The sequence below is a fragment of the Squalius cephalus genome (assembly GCF_949319135.1).
Source record: "Squalius cephalus genome assembly, chromosome: 5".
In the NCBI taxonomy this organism is placed as follows: Eukaryota; Metazoa; Chordata; class Actinopteri; order Cypriniformes; family Leuciscidae; genus Squalius; species Squalius cephalus.
The window spans coordinates 27247330-27271727 of NC_137126.1; the positions used below are offsets into that span (position 1 = coordinate 27247330).

Sequence of the window (24398 nt, forward strand, 5' to 3'; positions counted from 1 at the left end):
TGACACGATGACTGTCTGCCATCCTGAAGTGTGAGTACTTCACTGTTATTTTTATCTTTTGTTTTCATGTCTTCAAGTCCTACTTTTCACATTTCTCCTTCATCGCTTATCTCTTGCTCAAATCACAATGTTTTCTCACTAGCCATGGATATAGCACACAAAGGAGAGGTGCATCTAATAATAAAGTGATGGAAGTGTGGGGATGGAGTGAGAGAAAAAAGAATGCCTATGGAAAATTTATGGAAAAATAGGACTGTCATCAATAATGAGTTGTTCTTGCTGTTGATGGATGGTCTGATGGCTAGGTGATTCTGTGGATGAGTGCTGTAACGTACCTGAACATGTTCAGGTGAATTAGGTGATTGCCCAGCTAACAAATTTATGTTCTAAAAACGTTGTGGGAACAATGATTTGCAATTTTTCTAAAATGTTACAATGTCATTGTCCGGTTTTCTTGTTGTATTTAAAATGATACGATAATGTTACAACATTATCCTGACCTTATTTTTTTTACTTTTAACATTCTTAAAACATTTAGCCTATTTGTAATAGTCCAAAAAGGATAACATTACAAACAAATACAAATTACATTATAAGGATGTTCAGAAAATGTTGTTTCAGAATGTTTTCTCTTAACGTTATGAGAACGTCCATCAAGTAAACATAATTATAAAAACGTTCCGAAATACGTTGGTCAGAACGTTTCTTACAACATCATGAGAACGCATGTTATAGCCTAATGTAAGAACGTTCTATAAATGGTATTTAAATAACGTTTTATATTAGGCTAACATTTACATTTAACCTTTGCAAAACATTAGTGAAAGTTGAAACGTTCCCTGTTACCTGGATTTTATGATCTGACAGTATCTGCGATAGGCTATACCAAAATGCTTAGGTGCTAAATTCATATAGGATAAACACAAGTGTATAGTGAAAAGAAAGATATCTTTCTTTTCACTATACACTTGTGTTTATCCTATATGAATTTAGCACCTAAGAATTTTGTATAAACAATAATGAAATATTAAGCAATTACTTAAATGTTGTCGCGCTGACAGACTATACGTCTGCACACAGCGAACGTGGACACAATTGTAAATACGTTCGTCGAATCAGCTGTCAGAAAGGTGGAGGCAAGGGCAGGCATAAACGTAACAACGGCATAACAACAGTCGGTGGAATTTATATTTATTATGGTGAGGGCAGAAAATGTCGACCCTTCGCAAAAACAGCAGCATGATACAACGTCATTTTTGGAGAACGAGGCGCGCATCAGAACGGAGTCAGTAGCTCGGCATCTGCTTCTCCGTTGACCGACGAGCACTAAAACAGGATTATTAATATCAGCGCGAAGTGCGCCGCCACCGCCGACATATCTGTTTATCTGTGTATGGACTCTGCATTCATTAACGTGAAGTCGTCTCGGGGTTATAGTGAGGCACTACCAGACTGTATTTGTGAATGGTTCTATGGGCCTGCTTTGAACGGATGTTTTGTTTTTTCTCTCTAACGTCGCAGTGAACTGCACCATGGATAGCGAAGCGCTTTCTCATCGTGCTCCGCGCGGAGGGTGAATGGGGATGAGGATGTTGTTTACAAAAAGCAGCCAGCCGTCAGCGCACTGATGGTCGGACTCCCCGAATATATACATTTTTTTTCATCTAATCTTTTATGACACGTCTGGAAATTACTGTCACCTCCGTCTTTCCTCTATAAAGAGGGCAATGTCATCGTCAGCAGACCGGCGTGGATTTGTTGTTGTCTGATTTTACTACTTGTCCTCTGCAATTCGACTTCACGCCATTTATGTAAGTCAGTCTATTTTGCACCATTTTTTCTCTGTACATTGAAAGCGGATGTTTAAATCATACACATTTTGACGAAATTCGACCTCAATTGGTATTGACTTGTGTGTGGAAATATAATTACAAACATGTAGGAAAGGCTAGCATGCGATCTCCCACAGAGGAATTGACCAACCACCTATTAGGCTACCGTGTTTGTCAATATAGCCTATAAATATTTTTTTCGTTGACTACCTAATCCATGCGTTGTAGTATTTCTCAAGACAAAAAGCTTGTCCATGAAAACAGTTGTCAGTAAAATCAGCCGTGTATTTTGTTCGCTATTGCGACTGTTCGTAATTTTTAAAACGAAAAATATGTCATGGTTGACTTGTGCTTGCACCGTCGATATTTCCTTCACAAAACCCGACAGAGTCCCTAAACAGTGTAAAAAGAGTAAGGTGTAAAGGTAGCGGGTTTGTGATCATTTGAGCGTATAAAAGTGACGCGTCTGGAGGAGCGTCTTCAGGTAGAGTCAGAGTGCGCGCGAGAGTTTTAGAGTTCGCTACGTAGGGAACGAACCGTTAACGGATGATTTATGAGATATTATACCAATTCTGTCATTATTTAAAAGCATACACGATGCATTTGTCTTTTTTTCTTTTTCTTTTTTCTATTTTTGTCATTCATAGACTTTGGTGACGAGTCGTGTAACCTGGTCTGTTGTACCGGCGAGTGTCTCTAGAAATATTCGCCTCACGTAACGTCTGCATAAACCGCGCGTGAAGGTGGCATCGGAATGCCAATGGCACGTGCGACAAACTACAACTGCAGCCAATTTTATTACAGTCGTGACTCGTGATGTGATAGTAGATGGGAGGCGTGGCTGCGCGTGAGCGTGTATGTCTGTGGCTTGAACCTGGTCGTCTCCGCATCTTGTGTATTCCTGGTAAAGATTAATAGCACTAAGTTAGAATGACCAGCGGAGACATTATTCGCGCATTAAAAGCAAGAGAGGTGGGGTGAGCGAGGGGAAAGCCAGTTAGGCGAGGAGGTGTAGACTGGAGTACACTGCAGACATGAGGAGACCAGCCCCACCTTGTCTGGGGGTTGTGGAAACGCTCACACAGAGCTTTTTTCGGGGGCCATTATCATATTATGAGACATTTTTACAATACAGGATAAAAATAATTAGATTATTTGACCTTCAACCAATCCTCCTCAATTAATCAAATAGTTGTAGCAATGTGTATTTCCCTTTTGGGAGTGATGCATCTAAATTAGTGATGGGTGTGTTCTCAAATTGGAGTTGGATATCAGTGTGTACATATATATATATATATATATATATATATATATATATATATATATATATATATATATAGCCTATATATATATATATATATATATATAGAGAGAGAGAGAGAGAGAGAGAGAGGTAGGTGTCTACAACCTGTTTCAGATCAAACTCCCTTTGTTGGAATAGAAATACACTCAGTGTATAAAATTAAGTGTTGCATTATAATATAATTACATATTTTATCAATGTATCTACATTCTTTATGACGCTTACATTGCATAGCTATTAGTCATATATATGCAGAAACATTTGCTTGCACGTGCATTTTAATTGAATACATTTCAATGTGGGAGGGGCAATGAAACATTTAGCTGAATTAACTATTAGAAAATTAACTTAATATTACAATAAACAAATAGCCTACATTTTATTATAATTGTATTATATTAAATGTAAAATATTACATTCATCTATTAATTGTAATAATATATTTCTCAAAAATTAGCCCCTTTGCAGTACCACCACATATCCTCTGGACTAAAATCTAGCAACTTAATTCAAATTCACAGCACAATAAGAGTGACTTCTAGTGGCTGGTAAGAGAATACCAACTGTCTCTCTATCTTTGCACTGACTCCATCTCTCAGCTCCCATTAATTTGTTTTTGAAACTTGATGAAACAGCATATGACAACAGCATGTGGGATAGAGAGAGAGACATGAGAAAAGAGCAGAAAGGGTGAATAAGCATAATAAGATAATGAGCAGATAGTTTAAAAGACTGTAATTTGAAAATAAGAGAATGGTAGTGCAATTGTGAACAAGGTAGAGAGAACATGAAATGATCTTAAGAGACTTGAGGATTTATCAGGATAGAAACCAAGGAGAATACATGTGAGTGTGTTGGACAGAAGGAGAGACTGTACAGTATGTTTGTGTGGCTCTGATTAGACTTTGACAGATGTTCCCCATGTAAAGCTCATTTTTCGGGTTGGGCTTTAGTCCTGTCTGTCTTTCTTTCTGGATGATCCAGGCTCAGGCTTTACGCTGTAGATATCCTGAAAGGACCGAATTGAATTTTAATGGCATGTTTGCATCTGAGCACCAGCATGATGTCTGTTTTAGGCTTAAATCAAATGAGATATTGGAAGGGTGGGTGAAGAAGTAGTGATGAATAAAGATGAATGTTCGCTAATGTGAAGCAAGACAGAATTATTAAGGGAAAGCTGGGTTTGGTGTACATTAAAATGAACCCTTCAGGCACTGAGGCTTACTGTATGCTTGGCAGAGTAGCAATCCATGTATTTCACAGTAATGTTCTGTTAGTGAAGTGCTGTAGCATACTAATGTAAAATATAACTTGGTTAGGAAAGCGTAACACTTTAATGTAGCATTGTAAAGTAGTGCTCTCAGACAGAATGGTAGTTTTAAGGATTTTTTCTGACAGCAACTATATGTGGATTTTCATATGTACGCACTATACACATCCAGCTACTATTAGGGGCCATTCACACTGAACATGTTTTTCCATTCAACTGCGCTACTTTTCCATTGTTTTTCAATGTAAACAAATGCTAGATGGACATCTTTAACTGTAGCACTCGCGTCTTTTGCAGCGCCTCGCGGATGACATGGCATTTGTAAATGTGCCACTAAAGAAGTTCAGCTTTTTTTCATTTATCTGACCTGCGTCTTGCGTTTTTAACAGCAAAAACGCATTCTATGTGAACCGGCCCTTAGTCTGTCTTTGAAAGTATTGTAGATAAAAAGAGGAGCACTGGATCTGGTGACTGCAGAACATGTTTTGCTCAGGACTCCAGGCAGAAAATAAAAAAGAATGGAAGAGAAAGAACATGGAGGAGAGGCCAGCGTCATTGGGGACCCTCACAAGCAACATCAATGTTTCAGATTCAATAGAGCATAGCTTGTATACAGACTGAGGGAACAAGAGGGGGCATTAAATTTTCATGGTTTTAGTTAGATTTGTGGACCTGGTTTCTACTGAAGGAATTTAAAAGCAACAGAAGAATTACCACCACACAAGTTGTGTGTTCTAGGTACAAAATAGCTACTGCTACTTAAAAAGTCACATATTTCACACTGTCTTCCACTTGGTTGCACAATATGTCATATCTGTTGCAGTGTAACACAGAAACACTTTCAGGTCAGAGAGTCCAATGCTTTTAGCAAGGAAGACAGAGGTTTTTGGAATAGTTGTGTATGTATGCATTAATGTGTTCTGCACTAAATAATTGGGGGATTTGCTTTACTGGAGGAGTATCATGTGGCTGGATCTGGCATCTGTCAGAAGTAGTGTTGCTGTGAACCGGGGGAGTCCGACACAACTGGGGCAGAGCAGGTTACCACTTTGCTTTATTTATGGTAGTGATTCCTATTCAGGGGTGCATGTAACTCAGGGGTACTTAAAAATTATGGTTTTGCCTTGTTAAACCTATATCAGAAAAAAAAAATTGTATATTAATCTATAATTTAAGTGTTTCAGAAAAATAATAGCATGTGTAATGTGTGCAAGATCTAAACATTTGTGTGTAAGATATACTTTGAATATTTGTTCCTAAATATTAAAATATTTGTTGCTTAAAAATGTAAAAAGTTAATATGTATTTTGCACTTTGTATACACACATATATACACTTACTGGCCATTTTATTAGGTACACCTTGCTAGTATTGGGTTGGACCCCCTTTTGCCTGAATTCTTCATGGCATAGATTCAACAAGGTGCTGGAAACTTTCCTCAGAGATTCTGGTCCATATTGATAGCAGCACACAGTCGCTGCAGGTTTGTCGGCTGCACATCCATGATTAGAATATTCTGTTCCACCGCATCACAAATTTGCTCTATTTGATTGAGATCTAGTGACTGTGGAGGCCATTTGAGTATAGTGAACTCATTGTCATGTTCAAGAAACTAATTTGAGATTTGAGCTTTGTGACATGGCGCATTATCCTGCTGGAAGTTGCCATCAGACGATGGGTACAGTGTGGTCATAAAGGGATAGACATGCATGGTCAGCAACAATACTCAGGTAGGCTGTGGCATTTAAGCAATTGGTACTAAGGGGCCTGAAGTGTGCCATGAAAATACCCCCCACACCATTACACCACCACTTGCCTGAACCATTGATACAAGGCAGGATGGATCCATGCTTTCATGATGTTTATGCCAAATTCTGACCCAACCATCTGAATGTCGCAGCATAAAACAAGACTCATCAGGCCAGGCAGCATTTTTCCAATCTTCTATTGTCCAATTTTGGTGAGCCTAGCAGTAAAAATATTGTTGCTTCTCTCATCACAGCACCCACGTCCTTGTCCTCATCTTACCTCTGTACACACATGCACACACAGACGAGCAGTCTTTTGTTCACTTATATACTCAGCACATGAAACAGATGTGTAAGAATACACATGCACTTACACCATATATAAAGCAATACTCAAAACAAAGTCTTCCCTAGGGATGAGCATGTGAAGGGGTTCATTACTCCACCGTCTGCCCCTACTTTAGCATGTGTGAGTGTTACTGTGTGTTTTTGTACACACACACACACACACACACACACACACACACACACACACACACACACACACACACACACACACACACACACACACACACACACACACACACACACACACACACGCTCCTTCCCAAAACACATCAATCACACACATTAATCGTTGTTTAAAAGCCAAATCTTTCTTTTTGTGTAGAAAGCCCCATTAATGTGATATTTAAGGTTTTCTGGTATGGTACACGCAAACACACACAGATGTTACTATGTAAGATTGTTTCCTTTTTCCATTGTCTTGTCTTCACAATTCGGCTTTTGCAGGATGTGTGAGTGTGTTTGCTTCACGTGTTTGCATAAGTGCGTTTGCATATGTATCAACATGCATGTGTATGTAGCGTGTCACCTTGATTGCTGCAGATTACAGTGAGAATCATGAAGCCAAGGGCAAACTAGGAGAAAAAGAGAGAGAACAAGGGAAAGAGTGAAGCGAGGAGGAGGGGGAGAGGAGGTCAGTGAGTGCTTCCGTGAATAAAGTGAGAGTGAGTGAAAATTGGATGCAGAAAACAGGAGAAGAACAGAGTGAAACAGCAGTTGAAGGGAGGAGTGAATCGGGACAAGGAAATATATTTAGTCAGCTTGCAGAATAAGGCAAATACTGGTAGTCCCTGGTGATGGTGCACTTTGTTTCGACAAAACACACTTGGACACGTTCAGATGAGTGCTGCGTGTAAGGAAGCGGTTGCTCCTCCACAGTTCCTCACTAATTGGCAATCTGCTGCAGTGCTCAGTGTGTGTTTGCTTGTGTGTATGGGTGTTTTCCAGACGGTGCAATCAGACACAGCTACCCTCTCTATGGAGCGTTACTCTGCTGGACAGACGGACTGCATTTTGTGTGCCATGGTATTTGGTTTTAGCCTCCTGGAGATGCAGAATAGTTCCTTGCGTTTTATGTGTGAGATAGCAATTTGGATAGAGAGATGGAGAGAAAACAGGATATTTTTAGTCCAGACTCCATTAAATATTCATCGGAGTATGTTGTTGGTCTTTGGGGAGGGTACTGTATGTGTATTTGTGTGCGGGTCAAGTTGTGCCTAAATTGTGGGGATCAAATGTCCCCACAATTATAGTAAAAAGTGAAGTCACTTGCGTTGTGGAGAGCTGCCAACATTTCCCATGAGGACAATGGCTTAATAAACATAAATGTATGACTTATTGAAAATCTAATAATACACAAATCTAAGGTGTTGCATTAACTGACATACTAGGGCTGCATTTAAGTCCACTTTTTTATGCCCTTCCTTCGCTAACTTCCCTCTGTTTTGTTCACTCGAATGTCTGCACGAGTGCCCATGGAACCCTTGCAATGGGTTTAAATGGAACACCCTAAGCCCTTGATCACTGAATCTGCTATGAAGCCATGCTGTTTAATCTCAGTATAACTCTTCTAAACTGCATGATTGACCTAACTTAACTTACAGGTGTAAACTACTTTTCCCTCCATCGTTTGAATCGTGTAAGGTTTGTAGGTAAATTAAGTTGTTGTGACGTCACAGTCATGTTGCATTGTGGTCTATGGATCTGCCTGAAGTGTACATTCGAGTAGACTTGCTACCTCTGTCAAAATTGAGGGGTCAAGGGGCTAAACAAGTAAACTTTCCTCGTCCACTTTACAAAGTTGAAGGCAGTTCAAAATGGTGGTGGGGATTCCCCCAAGGGGAAGTGCTTAGGGAAGTTTGTGAGTGCATGTCTAAAAGTGGAGTTAAATCCAGCCTAGAGCAGGGTTTCCCATGTGGGGATAAGCGAACTCCTGAGGGTTCATGAAGGATCTGCCACAGGTTTCAGGGTGAAGCATCCTAGGATAGAATTCAGGGCGTATCCCATAATGCCTCTCATAAACAAAATCCAAATGTCAGTGTATGGAGATATAGGGGGCAAGAAGAGAAAGGGAGGGGAGAGATGATTTATTAGCATAGCATGTTAGCATTATACACAAGGACATGATCAAAGCAGGTTAGTGTGTCACCATGAACAAACAGAGCGTACACATGCACAGAAGGCCACAGCACCAAGCCAATGACTGAGAAGGGTCTGTTTACAGTACTATAAGCAATGCCCCTACGAGTTACACCTATTACTACTAGTTACGCCTTATGCACAGAAAAACACATGGATGTCATTTACGGAGGCTGAATTATATTGATTTCAGATATTACGAAGAATGAAATAATAGCTATTAGTGAAAAATGCAATCAATTATACAATCAAATGCATATTATGTGGTAATTAGTTACAAAACCTAAACCTGACCCTATTCGTACCCCTTTAATAAAATTTAAAATTACTATACCAAGTATAAATGTTTGACTTTTACAGAAAAATACAGTACAATGCTATAGTAAAAAAATGTTAATTGGTTAACTGTTAGTGACTTTACTATATACAGTGAAAAACTGTAAATAGTTTTTTCAGTAAAAATTACATGTAATGTGATGTAAACGTCAAATTTATGGGTTTTGCAAGTAAAAACTATGATTTACCATATAACTTATGGGTCCTGCGGTAGGCTAAATTATTTACGACAGTGGTAATGGACAATTCCGCTTCCAACCTGTAGGGGGAACGAAGAGGAATAGTGCTTTAAGTTAGTATGTGGTGTTGTAGTGTTGAGCACTGTTTATCTCGATTATACTATCTGAATAGGGTTTATCTGTAGTCCCACAAAACACACACTAATGCACACAGGTGCTGCGCTGTATATGTACCACCTGATTTCCCTGTGGGTGACACTCCCAGCATGTGTGTGTCCTTGCTTGCATCTATCATTTATCTTGCTTTTGACTCCATCCCATGACAGTTATGTCTGGTTGAGTTGCTGAGTGTGTTTTAATAACAGGTTGAGTGTGTTTGATAAAGCGATGCGAGCATGCACACACGCAGACTGGAGTCCTACAGTGTGAGCATTGAGATGGAGACAGACAGAGAGGGATGTGGACGGCAGTAGACAGTGTTGCTAGGAGACCGCACACAGTGACTGGTGTGAGAGACATGGTTTCACATCCCTCCCCCATCCCTACAACACACTTCCTTTTCTCTCTGCCTGTTTTTTCATTTTTTCATTCTCGTTTCTTGTGTTCATTGTCTCCATGTTCCCCTCCATTCATCTTTCCGCACTTGTCCTCCTGTCTGTCTGCTCTGATCTATCTATCTATCTGTTCATATCTGTCTTGCTTCTCTCTCTCTCTCTCTTTCTCTTTCTCTCTCTCTCGAGGTTCCTTTCGTCTTTCTAAACACTTCCTGCCAGACTCTTTAACCTTCCCCAACCTCTCAAATGTGGTCTCCTCCCTCCTTCCTCTTTTTCTCCACCTTTCTATCTACTCCCCTCGTTTCTCTCTATATATCGAATTCATCTCTGTCTGTGTCTTTCATTCACACTGTCGCACGAGAGCGCTCTGATCTTCTGAAGTGACAGGAGAGCAGTCGCCAAAGCGACAGCTGGCCGGTCACCATGACAACAGCCAGGTGCAGTGTATAGGGACAGCACAATAAATGAGGGATGGGTTATGTGACTTCAGTTCACACACACATGCACGCAAAGATTTTGGGAAGATCTGCAAAATCTGCCGTTCAAATAAAAGATTAAATTACACACATACACATTTGTCTGTTTTTTGTATTACTTTGTGTATTGTCATGTGGTTGGTTGTTTATGCAGTGGATGTATTGCTGTGTGTGTGTGTGTGTGTGTGTGTGTGTGTGTAAATGCCATCTGCTCCTGAGGTTTAATGATCTGTATTACTGACCTTATGACCCACACATCTATATAAACGCGTGTGTATGTCTTAACTGGATGTTGCACCTGTAATGAGCTGATTGAAACAATGTTATGTGCTTAAGTATGTGTGTGTACAACATTTATATACAGTGCATATAAATATATCACTCATTTAAGTAAATTTGTAACATTGATCATATAGCAGACACATCATGTGGCAGACACATGTCATGACACAATATTTTTCTTCCATTTAAGCCCAAGATGCTCTATGGATCATTCTCAAATCATGATGGAGAACATGATCATCAGCTTTTACACAAACTGCTTGAGTGCTGCTGTCATAAAAAAAAAGAAATGATGATTTTTCAATCTTATCTTATCATTTCAATCTTTATCTGTTTAACTTATTATTAAATTGTTATGCTGATTGGAGAAGCCGGCATATGTCATGAGAGTGAAGTCTGTAATTTCACCTGAATATCAAGTTAGGACATTTAAATATTTTTGACAAGGTAAAAAAAAAGCATGCATGGATGAATAACATAAATCGATAACATACATTAAAAAATATATAAATAGATATAGATACTGTAGGGTGAATTTTAATTTCATGCAGACTAAAAATATATGTAAATAAAAATACCAAATGGAAGGATTTTCATTAGTGTTCATTTGATGCTTGATGTATATACTAAAGTTAAATTTTTTTAAAGTTATAAAATATAAATGAATACATGCAGATGGGATTGGCCTCTATAACATGTCTAACTAATTATGTTGTCATAACATAAAATATGCTTTCATAAATCAGTAAATGTGTCTTAAGTGATGCTCAATTCAGTATTTATACTGAAGCCCACCTTTGTGATCAGTATGTTTTATCAGTTACAGTATTAGACTCGCTTTCTGTGCACTTTCAAAATTGTATCTGAGTATTTGTAAGTCTCTGTTTTTGGTAAAGTAACAGTATCTGTGATTTCTCAGGCTCTGTGTGATTTATAGTGTTATATTATATGTTGTGGAGATTGTATTTACCTCTGATTATTGTAGCATCAGTTCTGTTGTTGGATTTGGAGGGAAAAACTTTGAGGGGAGCATGTTCGTGTAATCCTGCCAGGAAAAACAATATCCACACTTCCTCAACTCTTCTGATATCTGTCTGTCTTACCATAGTTATAGCCTAGGGGAGCCTTCATTGATTCCCATTTTCAAGTGTCTCTATTAGACAGCAGAACAAACCTGCCTAACTCCCTCCACAGCTCTCATGTGTGTTACACGAACATGCATACTAATCAATACGTGATATGATTATGTATGACAGTTCCTGTGTTGGGTACACTGCCAGAAGCTGGTTTCTGGTTATACATCTCGTTTGCAGCAGGTCATAACAGCAAAAGTGTGTTCTACTAAGTATTAAAGATGCTAGCCTTGAAGGGGTTGAATAATTTTGAGACTGCAGAAGTCTCAAAAGTTGCATTTTCAGTTGAATTTGAGGAACCACTTGAAACATTTGTTGTGTTAGGCTATTTTACTTACTTTTGTAATTTTGTTCATTGCAAACAGCTGAAAGTCTGTATATTTTGTCATTAAACCTGATTTGCAATGGGGGTTGAATAATTTCGATTACAACTGTATGTTGTTAGTCGATGATTTCTACCTAAAGGGACACATTAATAAAGCACAGAAATCATGTTAACAAGTACGGGCAGATGGGAATATATTATGCCTCCTGAAATGGATGGATTGATTTTCTTCAGAATGGTCTAGACTGAGCTTAAGGTTCTGAGGTTACAGATGCAGATGAGATGTGGACCATAATATAAAGAATTGAGTCATCAGCATAGCAGTGAGTAGAAAAACTGTCTATTGAGCAATCTGGTTTAGAAGCAGAAAAGGAGTCAAAACGTTAATCTCTGTGTTATTCAGGTTGTGAGCATGTAGATTGAACCGAGTGAGCCTCTCCAGCTGACTTGGTAGTTAATGTTATTCAGGTAAAACCTAAAACAGTGGTAAGAAATATCAGTCTGGTGATCATAAGTGTGTTATTCACAGTTTTAAAATCTCCATAAGAATTAGAATATGCTCTCATCTGAGACAGTCATCATCAGCGGGGTGGATGACTGGACCATGCAGTGGGTAGTGTCAGTGTTGGTGGAGTTGCAAATGATGACCACTTTCAAAATGTTTCACTCTGCCTCTGTGTTTGTTTCAGCAGTGAATGTGGAGGCATTAGGACGCGGAGGAGGATGGAGAAAGATGAGAAGGTGGAAAACGGGCATACGTTAGAGACTAAACTGTACATTCATGTGTTTGCTGATTTGTGGTGACAGAATTTTTTGGGGGAGGAATATGGTGATAGGTGTGCTATGTATACTGAGGTCTTCTGAGGAAATTATTCAGGGGTTGACACATGTTATACATAAACAACATCATTTGAAAAAGCTAGATGCCCTTTTTCACAGTGCCTTTCATTTTATTACCAGTTGTGGCTATCAAACACAGCATTACACTTTATATGCACTACCTTCTGACTTTTTTGGCATACAGTGCTATGCATAAGTTTAGACACCCATGCTAAAGTTTACTAAAAAGAGGAATAAAAAATCATCTTATGGAAATTGAACTTAATGCCTTAATTAAAAAAAATTAGGACAAATCCAACCTTTAAGGACACCAATTTTCTTTGTGACTGAATAATGTATCGTAAATAAATAAATGTTCTTCCTTAAAATACAGGGTGCATAAGTCTGGACACCCCTGTGTTAAATTCCCATAGAGGCAGGCAGATTTTTATTTTTAAAGGTTACTTTATGGATCCAGGATACTATGCATCCTGATAAAGTTCCCTTGGCCTCTGGAATTAAAATAGCCCCACATCATCACATAGCCTTCACCATACCTAGAGATTGGCATGGAGTACTTTCCATAAGATCATCTCTCAATGCAAATCAAACCAGCTATTAGGCTAACTGAAATAAAACCATGCCAATCTCTAGGTATGGTGAAGGCTATGTGATGATGTGGGGCTATTTTAATTCCAAAGGCCAAGGGAACTTTATCAGGATGCATAGTATCCTGGATCCATGAAGTAACTGGTCTTTAAAAATAAAAATCTGCCTGCCTCTATGGGAATTTAACACAGGGGTGTCCAAACTTATGCACCCTGTATTTTAAGGAAGAACATTTATTTATTTACGATACATTATTCATTCACAAAGAAAATTGGTGTCCTTAAAGGTTGGATTTTTCCTAATTTTTTTAATTAAGGCATTAAGTTCAATTTCCAAAAGATGATTTTTTATTCCTCTTTTTAGTCAACTTTAGCATGGGTGTCTAAACTTATGCATTGCACTGTATTTGGACAGAAGTAGGAAATAAAGACTTAAAGGTACAATATGTAAGATATTTGCATTAAAATATCCACACACACACACAAAAAACACTAGAACAATGTTGTATATTTGGTGACCTGTATACTAACATTATTCCAAATGTTTACAACAATGTGTAAATCTGTAAAGCTGTATCTTTATTTTTTTTTGAATAAGCGACCTCTAGCAGTGAAACTTACATGCTGTGCCTTACATTTTCTATTTGTGTAATTGTAGATCTATATTTTGTTGTTTTGAACCAGGTCAAATATGTTACTACCAGGGCCACAGTAAGCAATTATTGGGCCTGGTAAAAAAAACTTCGCTTTCCACCCCCCTCCGCAATCCAGTCTAGGCGATGGATGGATGGATGGATGGATGGATGGATGGGGGCCTTAAGCACATTTTCGCGCAAATTCATCTAAAAGCGCCAAATTTGGCACAGATGTAGCTCAGGTCATACCGAAATGATATAGGGTGCCGGAGCCAGCGACCCTCGGGGTCAAGATGGCGGCCAAATCCAATATGGCCGCTGCCCGAAAAGGGTTCTGGCTTTAACTTTTGAACCACATGAGTTACAAATACAAACTTGATATGCTTTTCAGCTTAATTGATCATGAGAAACACATAGGAATGTTTATATTTATGACCCAGTATATCTGGATCCCTTGATCCTCCAATTCCAATATGGCCGCTGTCCAAAAAAGCAGTTTGGGCTGTAGTATGGGGCCTTACACCCCATTGTTCGCGCAAATTCATCTACAAGCACCAAATTTGGCACAGATGTAGCTGAGGGGATATTGAAATGATTTAGCCAGGGCGCCCGAGCCAATGGTCCCTGAGACCAAGATGGCGGCCAAATCCAATATGGCCACCGCCTGAAAGGGATTCGACTATAGCTTTTGAGCCAGATGAGATACAAATACAAACTTGATATCTATTTTACCTTCTTTGACCATGGGAAACCCATAGGAATACTTACATTTATGATTGGGTATATCAGGACCCCCCAAATTCCCTAAATTCAATATGGCCGCTGTCCGAAAAACGGTTTTGGCTACAAATTTTGAACTAAATGAAAACTTAATGTCTATTTAATTTTTTTACCATGACAAACACACGGGAATACTTACATTTCTGATTGCCTATGTTTATACCCCATATCATATTATATGTGAGGGGAAGGATACAGATTACCTTCACAAGGCAGTAACAGATCATGTTGCTTCTAATCTGAAGTCCTGGGCAGAAACCGGTAAAAACTTTAAGCTTCTTGGAAGACTGCTTACCCAAGCATCCGATGTGCACGCAGCAGACGTTTACTATCACACCAAATGCTATGTTAAATTGCATGATACAGCAAGGCGGCAATCTCAGGACACTTTCAGGGTGTCAGAGGGGGAAGCATCTTCCAATGAGTGGGGGACAAAGTTTGACCATCTAACCATTGCACAAATAGTTGCCCTACTTGAGCATTCAAATAATCCTTTTACAATTTCCTATTTACGACAACTCTACAGGGACCTTATGGAAGACCGTGGGCATTCATGTCTTTATTATGAGCCCCACACAACACGGTTTAAGAAATACCTCCTCAGCCATCTCCCTGACTGGACAGAGTACCGGAAAGGCAAGGAAACATATATCGCAAGCAAGGAGCAAGTGTCTGAGAGAGTAGTTACCGCTCACGATTCCATCCAGATAAACAAAGATGAAGCATTGCTGTTAATGAGGGGTGCCTTGATCTTACACAAATATTGCTTACAGCCAGGCTACATATTTGATGGCTCTTTCCCATCCAACTGTCTAACAACGTCTGTTGCTGAACCCTTACGAGTGTTCAATGACATCATACTTAAGGGACCAGCGCTCCTCAAACCCAGTGCAGCAAATATAGAGGATGCCAAGCTGAAACGGAGAACGAAAATAGCATGCCTCATCACCCAATGTCAGAAGTACAATGCATATATCGGCAATAGACACCTCTCCAAGACTGATGCAATTCGCCATAGCAAGGACCGAGAGATGCCATTTCCACTTAATTGTGGCCTCAAATTGCATAGAAGTGGACGCCGGAAAGGGGACATCGATGAAGCACATGCACAAGGGCTCTCGCTGTCATATAAACGAATCATGGAAATGAAACAGTCACTGGCACATGCAGTATGTAAACGACACAATGAAGACAGCATTGTTCTTCCTACTAATCTTCGTCAGCATGTCTTTACCACTTAGAGTCCTGGCGTTTTAAGCCAAAATGGGGGTCAACTGTGAACAAATTGCATCAGAATCATACTCAACTGATTTTGTATCCTCAATATGTCCTGAGTAAGGAAAAAAAAGCCCTGAAGAATCCCATTAGGGGAAAGTTCCGAAAAAGACCCAAATATATCCTATTCATACGCCTATTCATTCTTTTTTTCACATGAATAGGGTAAATATTTTAACCTTTAGATATCACCATGAAAATTACTGAGTTGATTACTTACATCAAGACAAACAAAAAATGTATTACAAGTTTTTTTATATTGCTTGTTAACATGGACAAACGGTGCATAATCTAATTACAGATGTGCTAATTTGCATAAATACCACAACAGATCTAAACATTAGGTATAGCCAGGTGAAAATGTCTTGTTGAATCTTGTTGACATATAACAGTAAAATACTTAATATTAAGGTCTGAATGGAACCCATTTAGACTACCCATGAACATTAATACATAGAGGCAGGAAGAAGTACTTTAGAAACCAGCCTTTATTAATTATTATTGCAGAGATGGGGTTTGGGGCTGGGTCTGTGGGACTGTTTCTGGGGATTCACTTTTTATTTTGCCTACCTTTTGTCTTCTGCATTCTCCTTACCATTGTCTCCTGTTCTTCCCTCAGACTCGTCCCCCAGAAACAGTCCCACGGACCCAGCCCCTTAAAAATTAATAAAGGCTGGTTTCTAAAGTACTTCTTCCTGCCTCTATGTATTAATGCTCATGGGTAGCCTAAATGGGTTCCATTCAGACCTTAATATTAAGTATTTTACTGTTATATGTCAACAAGATTCAACAAGACATTTTCACCTGGCTATACCCAATGTTTAGATCTGTTGTGGTATTTATGCAAATTAGCTCATCTGTAATTAGATTATGCACCGTTTGTCCATGTTAACAAACAATTTAAAAAAACTTGTAATACATTTTTTGTTTGTTTGTCTTGATGCAAGTAATCAACTCAGTAATTTTCATGGTGATATCTAAAGGTTAAAAATTTTACCCTATTCATGTGAGAAAAATAATGAATAGGCGTATGAATAGGATATATTTGGGTCTTTTTCTGAACTTTCCACTAATGGGATTCTTCTGGGCTTTTTTTTCCTTACTCAGGACATATGGAGGATACAAAATCAGTTGAGTTTGATTCTGTTGCAATTTGTTCACCCTTTTTTCCTAAAACGCCTGGACTATTATGATGTTGACAACCTTGATGGCCAGAGCAAAGGAAACTTCTCACAGGACGAGTTCCATGGAACTGCACTGAGTGCTACAAATCACCTCTCTCGTGATAATCTGGGAATTAAATACACTCAAACTTCCAGACTCATATACACTTGTGAAGCCAGCAGAACTCAATAAAGGAAAAGTGTAGTTGTGCTTGATGGTGCTGTAATGGTCCAAATGGTCCGGCCAACTACTGAAAAAACATTCCATGACTACGTTAACACCAATACTGCTGGGTTTGTGAGGTCACACATGAGCTATGAATCTGTCACGTGATTGGATATTGTGTTTGATACATATCCAGAGGAGAACCTCAAAACACAAACTCACCAACGCAGAGGAACCGGATCAAGAACTAAAGTAGATGGGAGAACTCCAATTCCAAAACCTAACTGGAACAGTGACATCCTGAAAAATGCTGTACTAAAGAAAGATGCTGTACTCTCCAACAGACCAGGGTATGACATGTCTGCCCTTCAGCCTTGTAATCATCCAGAAGCAGATACACGAATAATCCTGCATCTTGCACATGCTGGGGCCAATGGCCATAAAAAGGCATTTGTCCGGACTGTCGACAGCGATGTTGTCATCCTTGCCATCCGCTTCTTCAACACACTCGGCCTCACAGAGCTCTGGATCGGCTTTGCAGGTGGAAAAAACTATAGGGACATTCCTGCTCATGAAATCAGCAAGGATCTTGGTCCCCAGAAGTCACTAGCCTTACCACTCTTCCACGCTTTAACAGACTGTGACACAACCTCAGCCTTCCTGGGCCATGGGAAAAAGAGTGCATGGGCAGCTTGGGAGGCAACACCAGATCTCACAGAATCCCTGGTTACCCTCACCTTGGAGCCTGAACAGATCAACAATGACGTCCTTATTTATCAACAATGATAATAATTTTGTCTTGTTCTTTCTTATATGATTACACTTTGAAATGTATTCACCTTTGGTACACTGAAAACCATTTCACTTTTATAAGGAAATTAGTCAACATTGAGAATAACCTTCAAAGTTGTGGTAAAAAAAAGGATTTTCAACCACAGTCTTGAAAAGAATACAGGTTCCAGACTTACACAAGCATAAATATAAATATAAACTTCCTGTGGTCAATAAACATAAAATAGACACCACATCCTCATTTGTAGCGCATTTGGTTCAAAATTTGTAGTTTTTCGGACAGCGGCCATATTGAATTTAGGGAATTTTGGGGGGTCCTGATATACCCAATCATAAATGTAAGTATTCCTATGGGTTTCCCATGGTCAAAGAAGGTAAAATAGATATCAAGTTTGTATTTGTATCTCATTTGGCTCAAAAGCTATAGCCGAATCCCTTTCAGGCGGTGCCCATATTGGATTTGGCCGCCATCTTGGTTTCAGGGACCATTGGCTCGGGCGCCCTGGCTAAATCATTTCAGTATCCCCTCAGCTACATCTGTGCCAAATTTGGTGCTTGTAGATGAATTTGCGCGAACAATGGGGTGTAAGGCCCCATAATACAGCCCAAACTGCTTTTTTGGACAGCGGCCATATTGGAATTGGAGGATCAAGGGATCCATATATATTGGGTCATAAATATAAACATTCCTATGTGTTTCTCATGATCAATTAAGCTGAAAAACATATCAAGTTTGTATTTGTAACTCATGTGGTTCAAAAGTTAAAGCCAGAACCCTTTTCGGCCGCCATCTTGACCCCGAGGGTCGCTGGCTCTGGCGCCCTAGCTAAATCATTTCGGTATGACCTGAGCTACATCTGTGCCAAATTTGGCGCTTTTAGATGAATTTGCACGAAATTACCTATTTATGTGCTTAAGGCCCCCAACTATAAAGGAAGATGAGAACTTCTGGTGCCTGCTAAAAAAATTAAATAAAAATAATGGATGGATAGATAATTGATCCATGTGTTGTTCAGTTGGTGAGCATTTAGACTGAACAGAGTGAGCCTCTCCAGCTGACTTGTAATAGTTCCCATTATTCAGGTAGAACATTAAAAAAACAATGTTCCGGAATCAAGACAAAAGGTCCAGTTTTATCGCCTTTTCAACAGCCCTGGTTACTACTACTAGTACTTGCTTCTCTTAAATTTTCTTCTCTGATGCATGTTGTGGTCTTCTGTTGAGTCCTATAAAGATCCATGAAGTGGTTTTGAGAGCAGCAGAACAATGCTTACATGGAGCAGAGAGCATTAAGTGTTTATTAAAAGGTGGAGTTCGGGTTAGGTGAGGACTTATTTTAGAGGAAGTCCATGAAGGTGAGCACTTTCCAAACTTGCATCCATTCTTTGCTTCCTTAACAGATTTATGCAGATAATTTTCTTGTCTTTTACTTGAGTCCCACAGATTTAGTCTCTATTTTTGTACAGTTCTTTGTGTTTGTAGAGAACACAATAAAGTAGACATCTGAAACAGCTGAAAGGTAACTGAAAAAAAGAGATCTGTCCTTGTATTCTTTTTATTCAATTGAAGCATCACCATACTGATGTGGCTGAACTGTTAAAGCCACATATAGAAATATAAAACCCAGGGGACTCATGTATAAAACTTTCCACAGATTACATCCTAAAAGTGTACGTATACACAAAAGCTAGATTTTGCATATGCACAGAAGTTTTCAGATTTATAAATCCATGCATACACCAGAACCTGCACAAAATTCCCTTTATAAAACTCAAACTCAAAATCAGCTGAAGATATATTTATATATATATATATATATATATATATATATATATGGAGCTTATATCACCTAGTTTTACTATGCATGACGTCATCTGCATATGTAATTCCATATGCATATTCCTATCCACGTGATACCATGTTTTACGGTACAAGACATTAAGAAAATATGAAATTTGGACTATAAATGACATTTTCACCTTACATTGCTAAACATCATTCGGTACTCTTGTCTTGTTTATTCAAACTTTTTTATGGAAAGCATGTCATTGACAAAACATTTTAAAAAGAAAACGTGCAGTCTTACCGTTTCCTTCAAATTATATCCTTCAAATGCACTTCAGAATCTGGTCTAACATATTCGGATGCAAGGAAGGTCTTTAGGATTGCTAGAAACTTCCAGGAGCAGGATTGGACATCCCTGTTAATGAAACCAGAAGCTTGCCTCACTCTTAATACAGCTAAATTGTTGGCATAGGAATGATGAAATCAGCTGTTTATCTAACATTTTTAATGGCAGGATTGTATGAAAATGTACCGAATATGTAGCCTGGCTCCGCCCTCCTATGCGCTTCCGCTCAATTTTCATTTTCCTTCAGTACTCCGTCTGGGTTTGCGGTATATTCTTGGGTTTTCTTTGGCCAAATTTTTACCGGTCCAATTAGCAAACAGAGGGACTGGCTGAGAACGATGATGTTGAGGTCGTGCGCTAGTTTGAGTTGTAGGGTTACGTCACGACCAAACGTTAGCGATTGGTTACGGCAGATCCAGAGTGGCTCTGGGCAGATCCAATAGTTTTAAACTTCAACAGAGTACCCGCCTTCAAAGAAGTTAATGCTGGTCAATGGAGAGTGGCCAGACTCTCTGTACAAATGAAATGTACGAGAGTCTGGTAGGACAAGGCTACCGAATATGTACATGCATGGTATGAATATGTCAGGATCTCCATCCATCGGTCCATTTCTCAGTCAAGTGTCAGTAAATGTGTCTCAGTTGATGCAGATAAACTGCCATGTATAAAAGTTTGAGTCAGTATAAGCTGTATTCATCTATGACACTGTATTGCTCCATATTCGTCTCTAGCTCCCCTCTACTGTAAGATCTGACCCAGTTTACTATGAAGTTTAACTTGCAGGCATGGGTTTAATGAGTAATTATATAAATTCATTTATTTTTCATTCATAGCTTCCTTGAGTTAGGCAAAGACTGGAAATAAAACTGCCTTTGTGATCCAAATAAATTACATCTGCTTGCGTGATTGCATGTGTGTTTGGTCATGTTTGACTTTATGAACTGGTTAGTGATGCATGACTGCATAAGTGGGTGCCTGGATGCTCATGAGTCATGAACTATTATTGTGTATGTGTGTGTATTAAGTGTGTTTGTTGTCTTTAGGACACTAAAACTGTGTGAAAACATTGGAGTCCAGCTATATTCCTGTTACATAGCAATACTGCTGATGCGCTGGACGTACACGTATCTGCACATTCAGCAACATACTCAGCTAACCCACTCACCTTCTTCTCGTCATTGCTCTCTATCTCTTTCTCAGTCCCTATCTCTCCTCCTCTCCCGCGCTTTCCCTTTTTCACTGTCCTGGAAAAACACTGGAAAAGCACAGCAGTTGACAGCTGTATTCTTTTTAGCCAATCAGAGCTCTCTCTCGTACTACCCGGCACTCAAACTCAGAGCACTCTGTACAATATCTGCCCCACAACAAGCAGCTCGAACACACTCATTCTCTCTCTCTTCTTCTCAAGCTAGCTTGCTCTCTCTACTGCCAGAATGCCTGTGTACTACATGTGACAGGCTGCATTACAGACCACAGATTTACACAGGCACAGCCGGGGCAGCCCTGGGGCCTGCAGCCAACTGAGCCTCTCATTCTTACTCAGATCATCTTCCTCTGATCTTACTCAGATCATCTTCCTCTAAAGGCCCCACATGCCCTTTACAGTCCGCTGTGATAAAGATGAAGATGAAAGTTCAGTGGTGATGACAAAGAAGTGGTGACAAAAACACTATTTGTGTGGTCATCAACACAGGGGTTTTTCAGATTTTCAGTCGTGCCATTCTCTCTGTATTTAGAATCCTTACAACGCGCTGGATGCTTCACTGGAAATCGAAAAGTAACTCACTCCCGCTAAATGTTTACTCTTTGAATTCTTGCACCCGGGAACAATACAAGTCGACACCATTACGACTAAAATTTTTCTAAGAAGTATTTCCTACTAAAGCAAGGTGGTATTTGACTCTTGTCAAGCGTATCCATAGCGAACTGGTGGGTATGGCCTTGGATGGCAACATGCGCAGTGCATTATGGGTGTTGAAGTTTTCCTACCGATTTAGCAAAAGGGATGACAAGTCTTTTCTTCTCTGTTTTCTCTAGTCAGGTAGCACGGATTTCAAAATTGCTTCACAATTCTACTGTATAGGCAGCCATGTTTTATTGAAAGCCCATTTTGCCAGAGGTACCCCTTTAACCAAGTGTCTGCATTTCCCTCTTTTACAGGTAACTGGGACGGGGGAAAGCTTTAAAATACCTTCCCCTGCTCCTGATTGGTTCTCTATACCATGAGCTCTGGCTCCGCCCAGGATGTGGCGGTGGAGAATTTCCTGCGTGACATAGAGAGGCGGGGCCAGTGGCTGCACTGCGCTGTTATTGGCTGTGAGGAGGAGCATCCACGTGGCAACATGAACCTGTTGTACCGCAAAAGTCGACTGGACTGGAGACATAGAGATCAGGAGGGCAAGAAAAGGTAAAAGTGAGAGACAATAATCAGAAAGAAAGAAATCTGTGAGCCTGCTGTAGGAGAATAAAGGAATATGTGAGGAGAGAGAAAGATAGAGGGAGTTACAGAGATTCTTTGCAGTGCTTAAATGAAAGGTAAAGAAGGGGGTGAGAGGAAGATTAGTAAAATGCTTACTTGATAAAGAAGGTGAGAAAAAGGTGAAATGGAAGGAGCGTATAGAATGAAAAAGATTATCAAGGAGAAGAGAGAGAGAGAACGAAATGGAGGAATATGACACGATTAAGAGAAGTCTTAACTCTGAAATAGAGACATTTGTCTTTCATATTTTATGCAAAGTATCCAAATCTTCATTTCGTCTGAGAGACAGGATGGAGAGAGCAGGATATATTCAACACAATCTGCCCCTCTGGTGTCTCAGTGGATCAGCAGCTGGAAATTTTGAAAACAGACTTTTTGTTTAATTATCTTACAAATAAATATAATTAACCGTATCAATTTATTCAGAATTTTTTTTTTTTTTTTTTTTTTTTTTTTTGGCTTTTAACTAGTTAACTTTAAATTATAAAAAGTTGTTTTTGTGTGTTTTTTTATTATTATTATTATTATTAATAGTTTATATGTATCAAAAGGTGAATCATGCACTGATATTACAATTCTGGCCAATAATTATTTTTATCTTACGGATAATAACCAAGAAATTGTTGGTATTAAATATCTGTATTTTATCTAAATAAATTAAAATAAAAGACTAAAAAATAAAATCACTTGTAAATGTGACAAGTGAATTTAGGCATCACAACATAATGCATGAAAAATGGATGTTCATTTTGAGATTTATACACAAGATTACATTTAACAGCATTATTAAATGTATTAGTGTTTGTAAAGATTAACTTTAAGTTAGCATTAGATGATCACAAAGATAAACAATAAAATATACAATATATACGACCGAGACTGATAACCTAAAACTGATATTAACTGGTAGTAATATCATGCATCCCACAAAATAAAAACACTCCTTTTTGTTTTGTAAATGTGTGTACCTACTTAACCATATTTTGGGGACAAATTTGTACCCAGAAGTGAGTTAAATCAGACAAAATCTCCTTTTGGGGGCAAAAAAAGAAAAGAAAAGAAAAAAACTGAAAACTTTGTAAATAAAGTTTATTGTAAAAAGTCATAAAGGAAAAATTGTTAGGTTTTAGTAAGTTTAACTATTTAAATACTAGTAGTGAACTAATCAGAAAAGAAGTCTATGGAATATTGCCAATCAGTAAACGTGTGTGTGTGTGTGTCGTGTCAGCTGTGATTTCCTGTCCTAAATCCACATTTCTTCTTTAAGACACATTCAGTTTCATATGTAAGTCTGTATATTACCATATTCTGCAATGCTTTGTTTACATCTTCAACTGTGTTCTTTTGAGTGCTTTGTTCCATCTTTAATTCCTTTTAGCTGGGCCGGATTGATTGCAGCCTTAGCGCCTCTTTGAGTTCCTCTCTCTCCATCTCTGTGTTTCTGGATGAAGAGGAGAATGCATTTAGATGATTGTCTCTGACACCTGTGCAAATGGACATCAAAGCGCTTTTCATCCGCTCTGTGTTCTACATTCATGACACACGCAGAACCCACAACACATCCTGAGCTTAGACAAACACGCCTGCTTTTATTATAAACTGCTCACACATGCAGACAGACATGTGCT

The 24398-nt window shown here is 39.0% G+C and overlaps 1 protein-coding gene across 1 annotated transcript in view; it reads left to right on the forward strand.

Moving 5' to 3' along the window:
- The first annotated feature begins 1079 nt into the window (after positions 1 to 1079).
- Positions 1080 to 24398, forward strand: part of nyap1 (neuronal tyrosine phosphorylated phosphoinositide-3-kinase adaptor 1) — a 39269-nt gene continuing 15950 nt past the window's right edge. The window contains exons 1-2 of the mRNA XM_079871603.1: positions 1080 to 1811; positions 22452 to 22698. Coding sequence (XP_079727729.1) covers positions 22514 to 22698 — 185 coding nt within the window. The 5' untranslated portion in view covers positions 1080 to 1811; positions 22452 to 22513. The remainder of the gene's footprint in view (positions 1812 to 22451; positions 22699 to 24398) is intronic.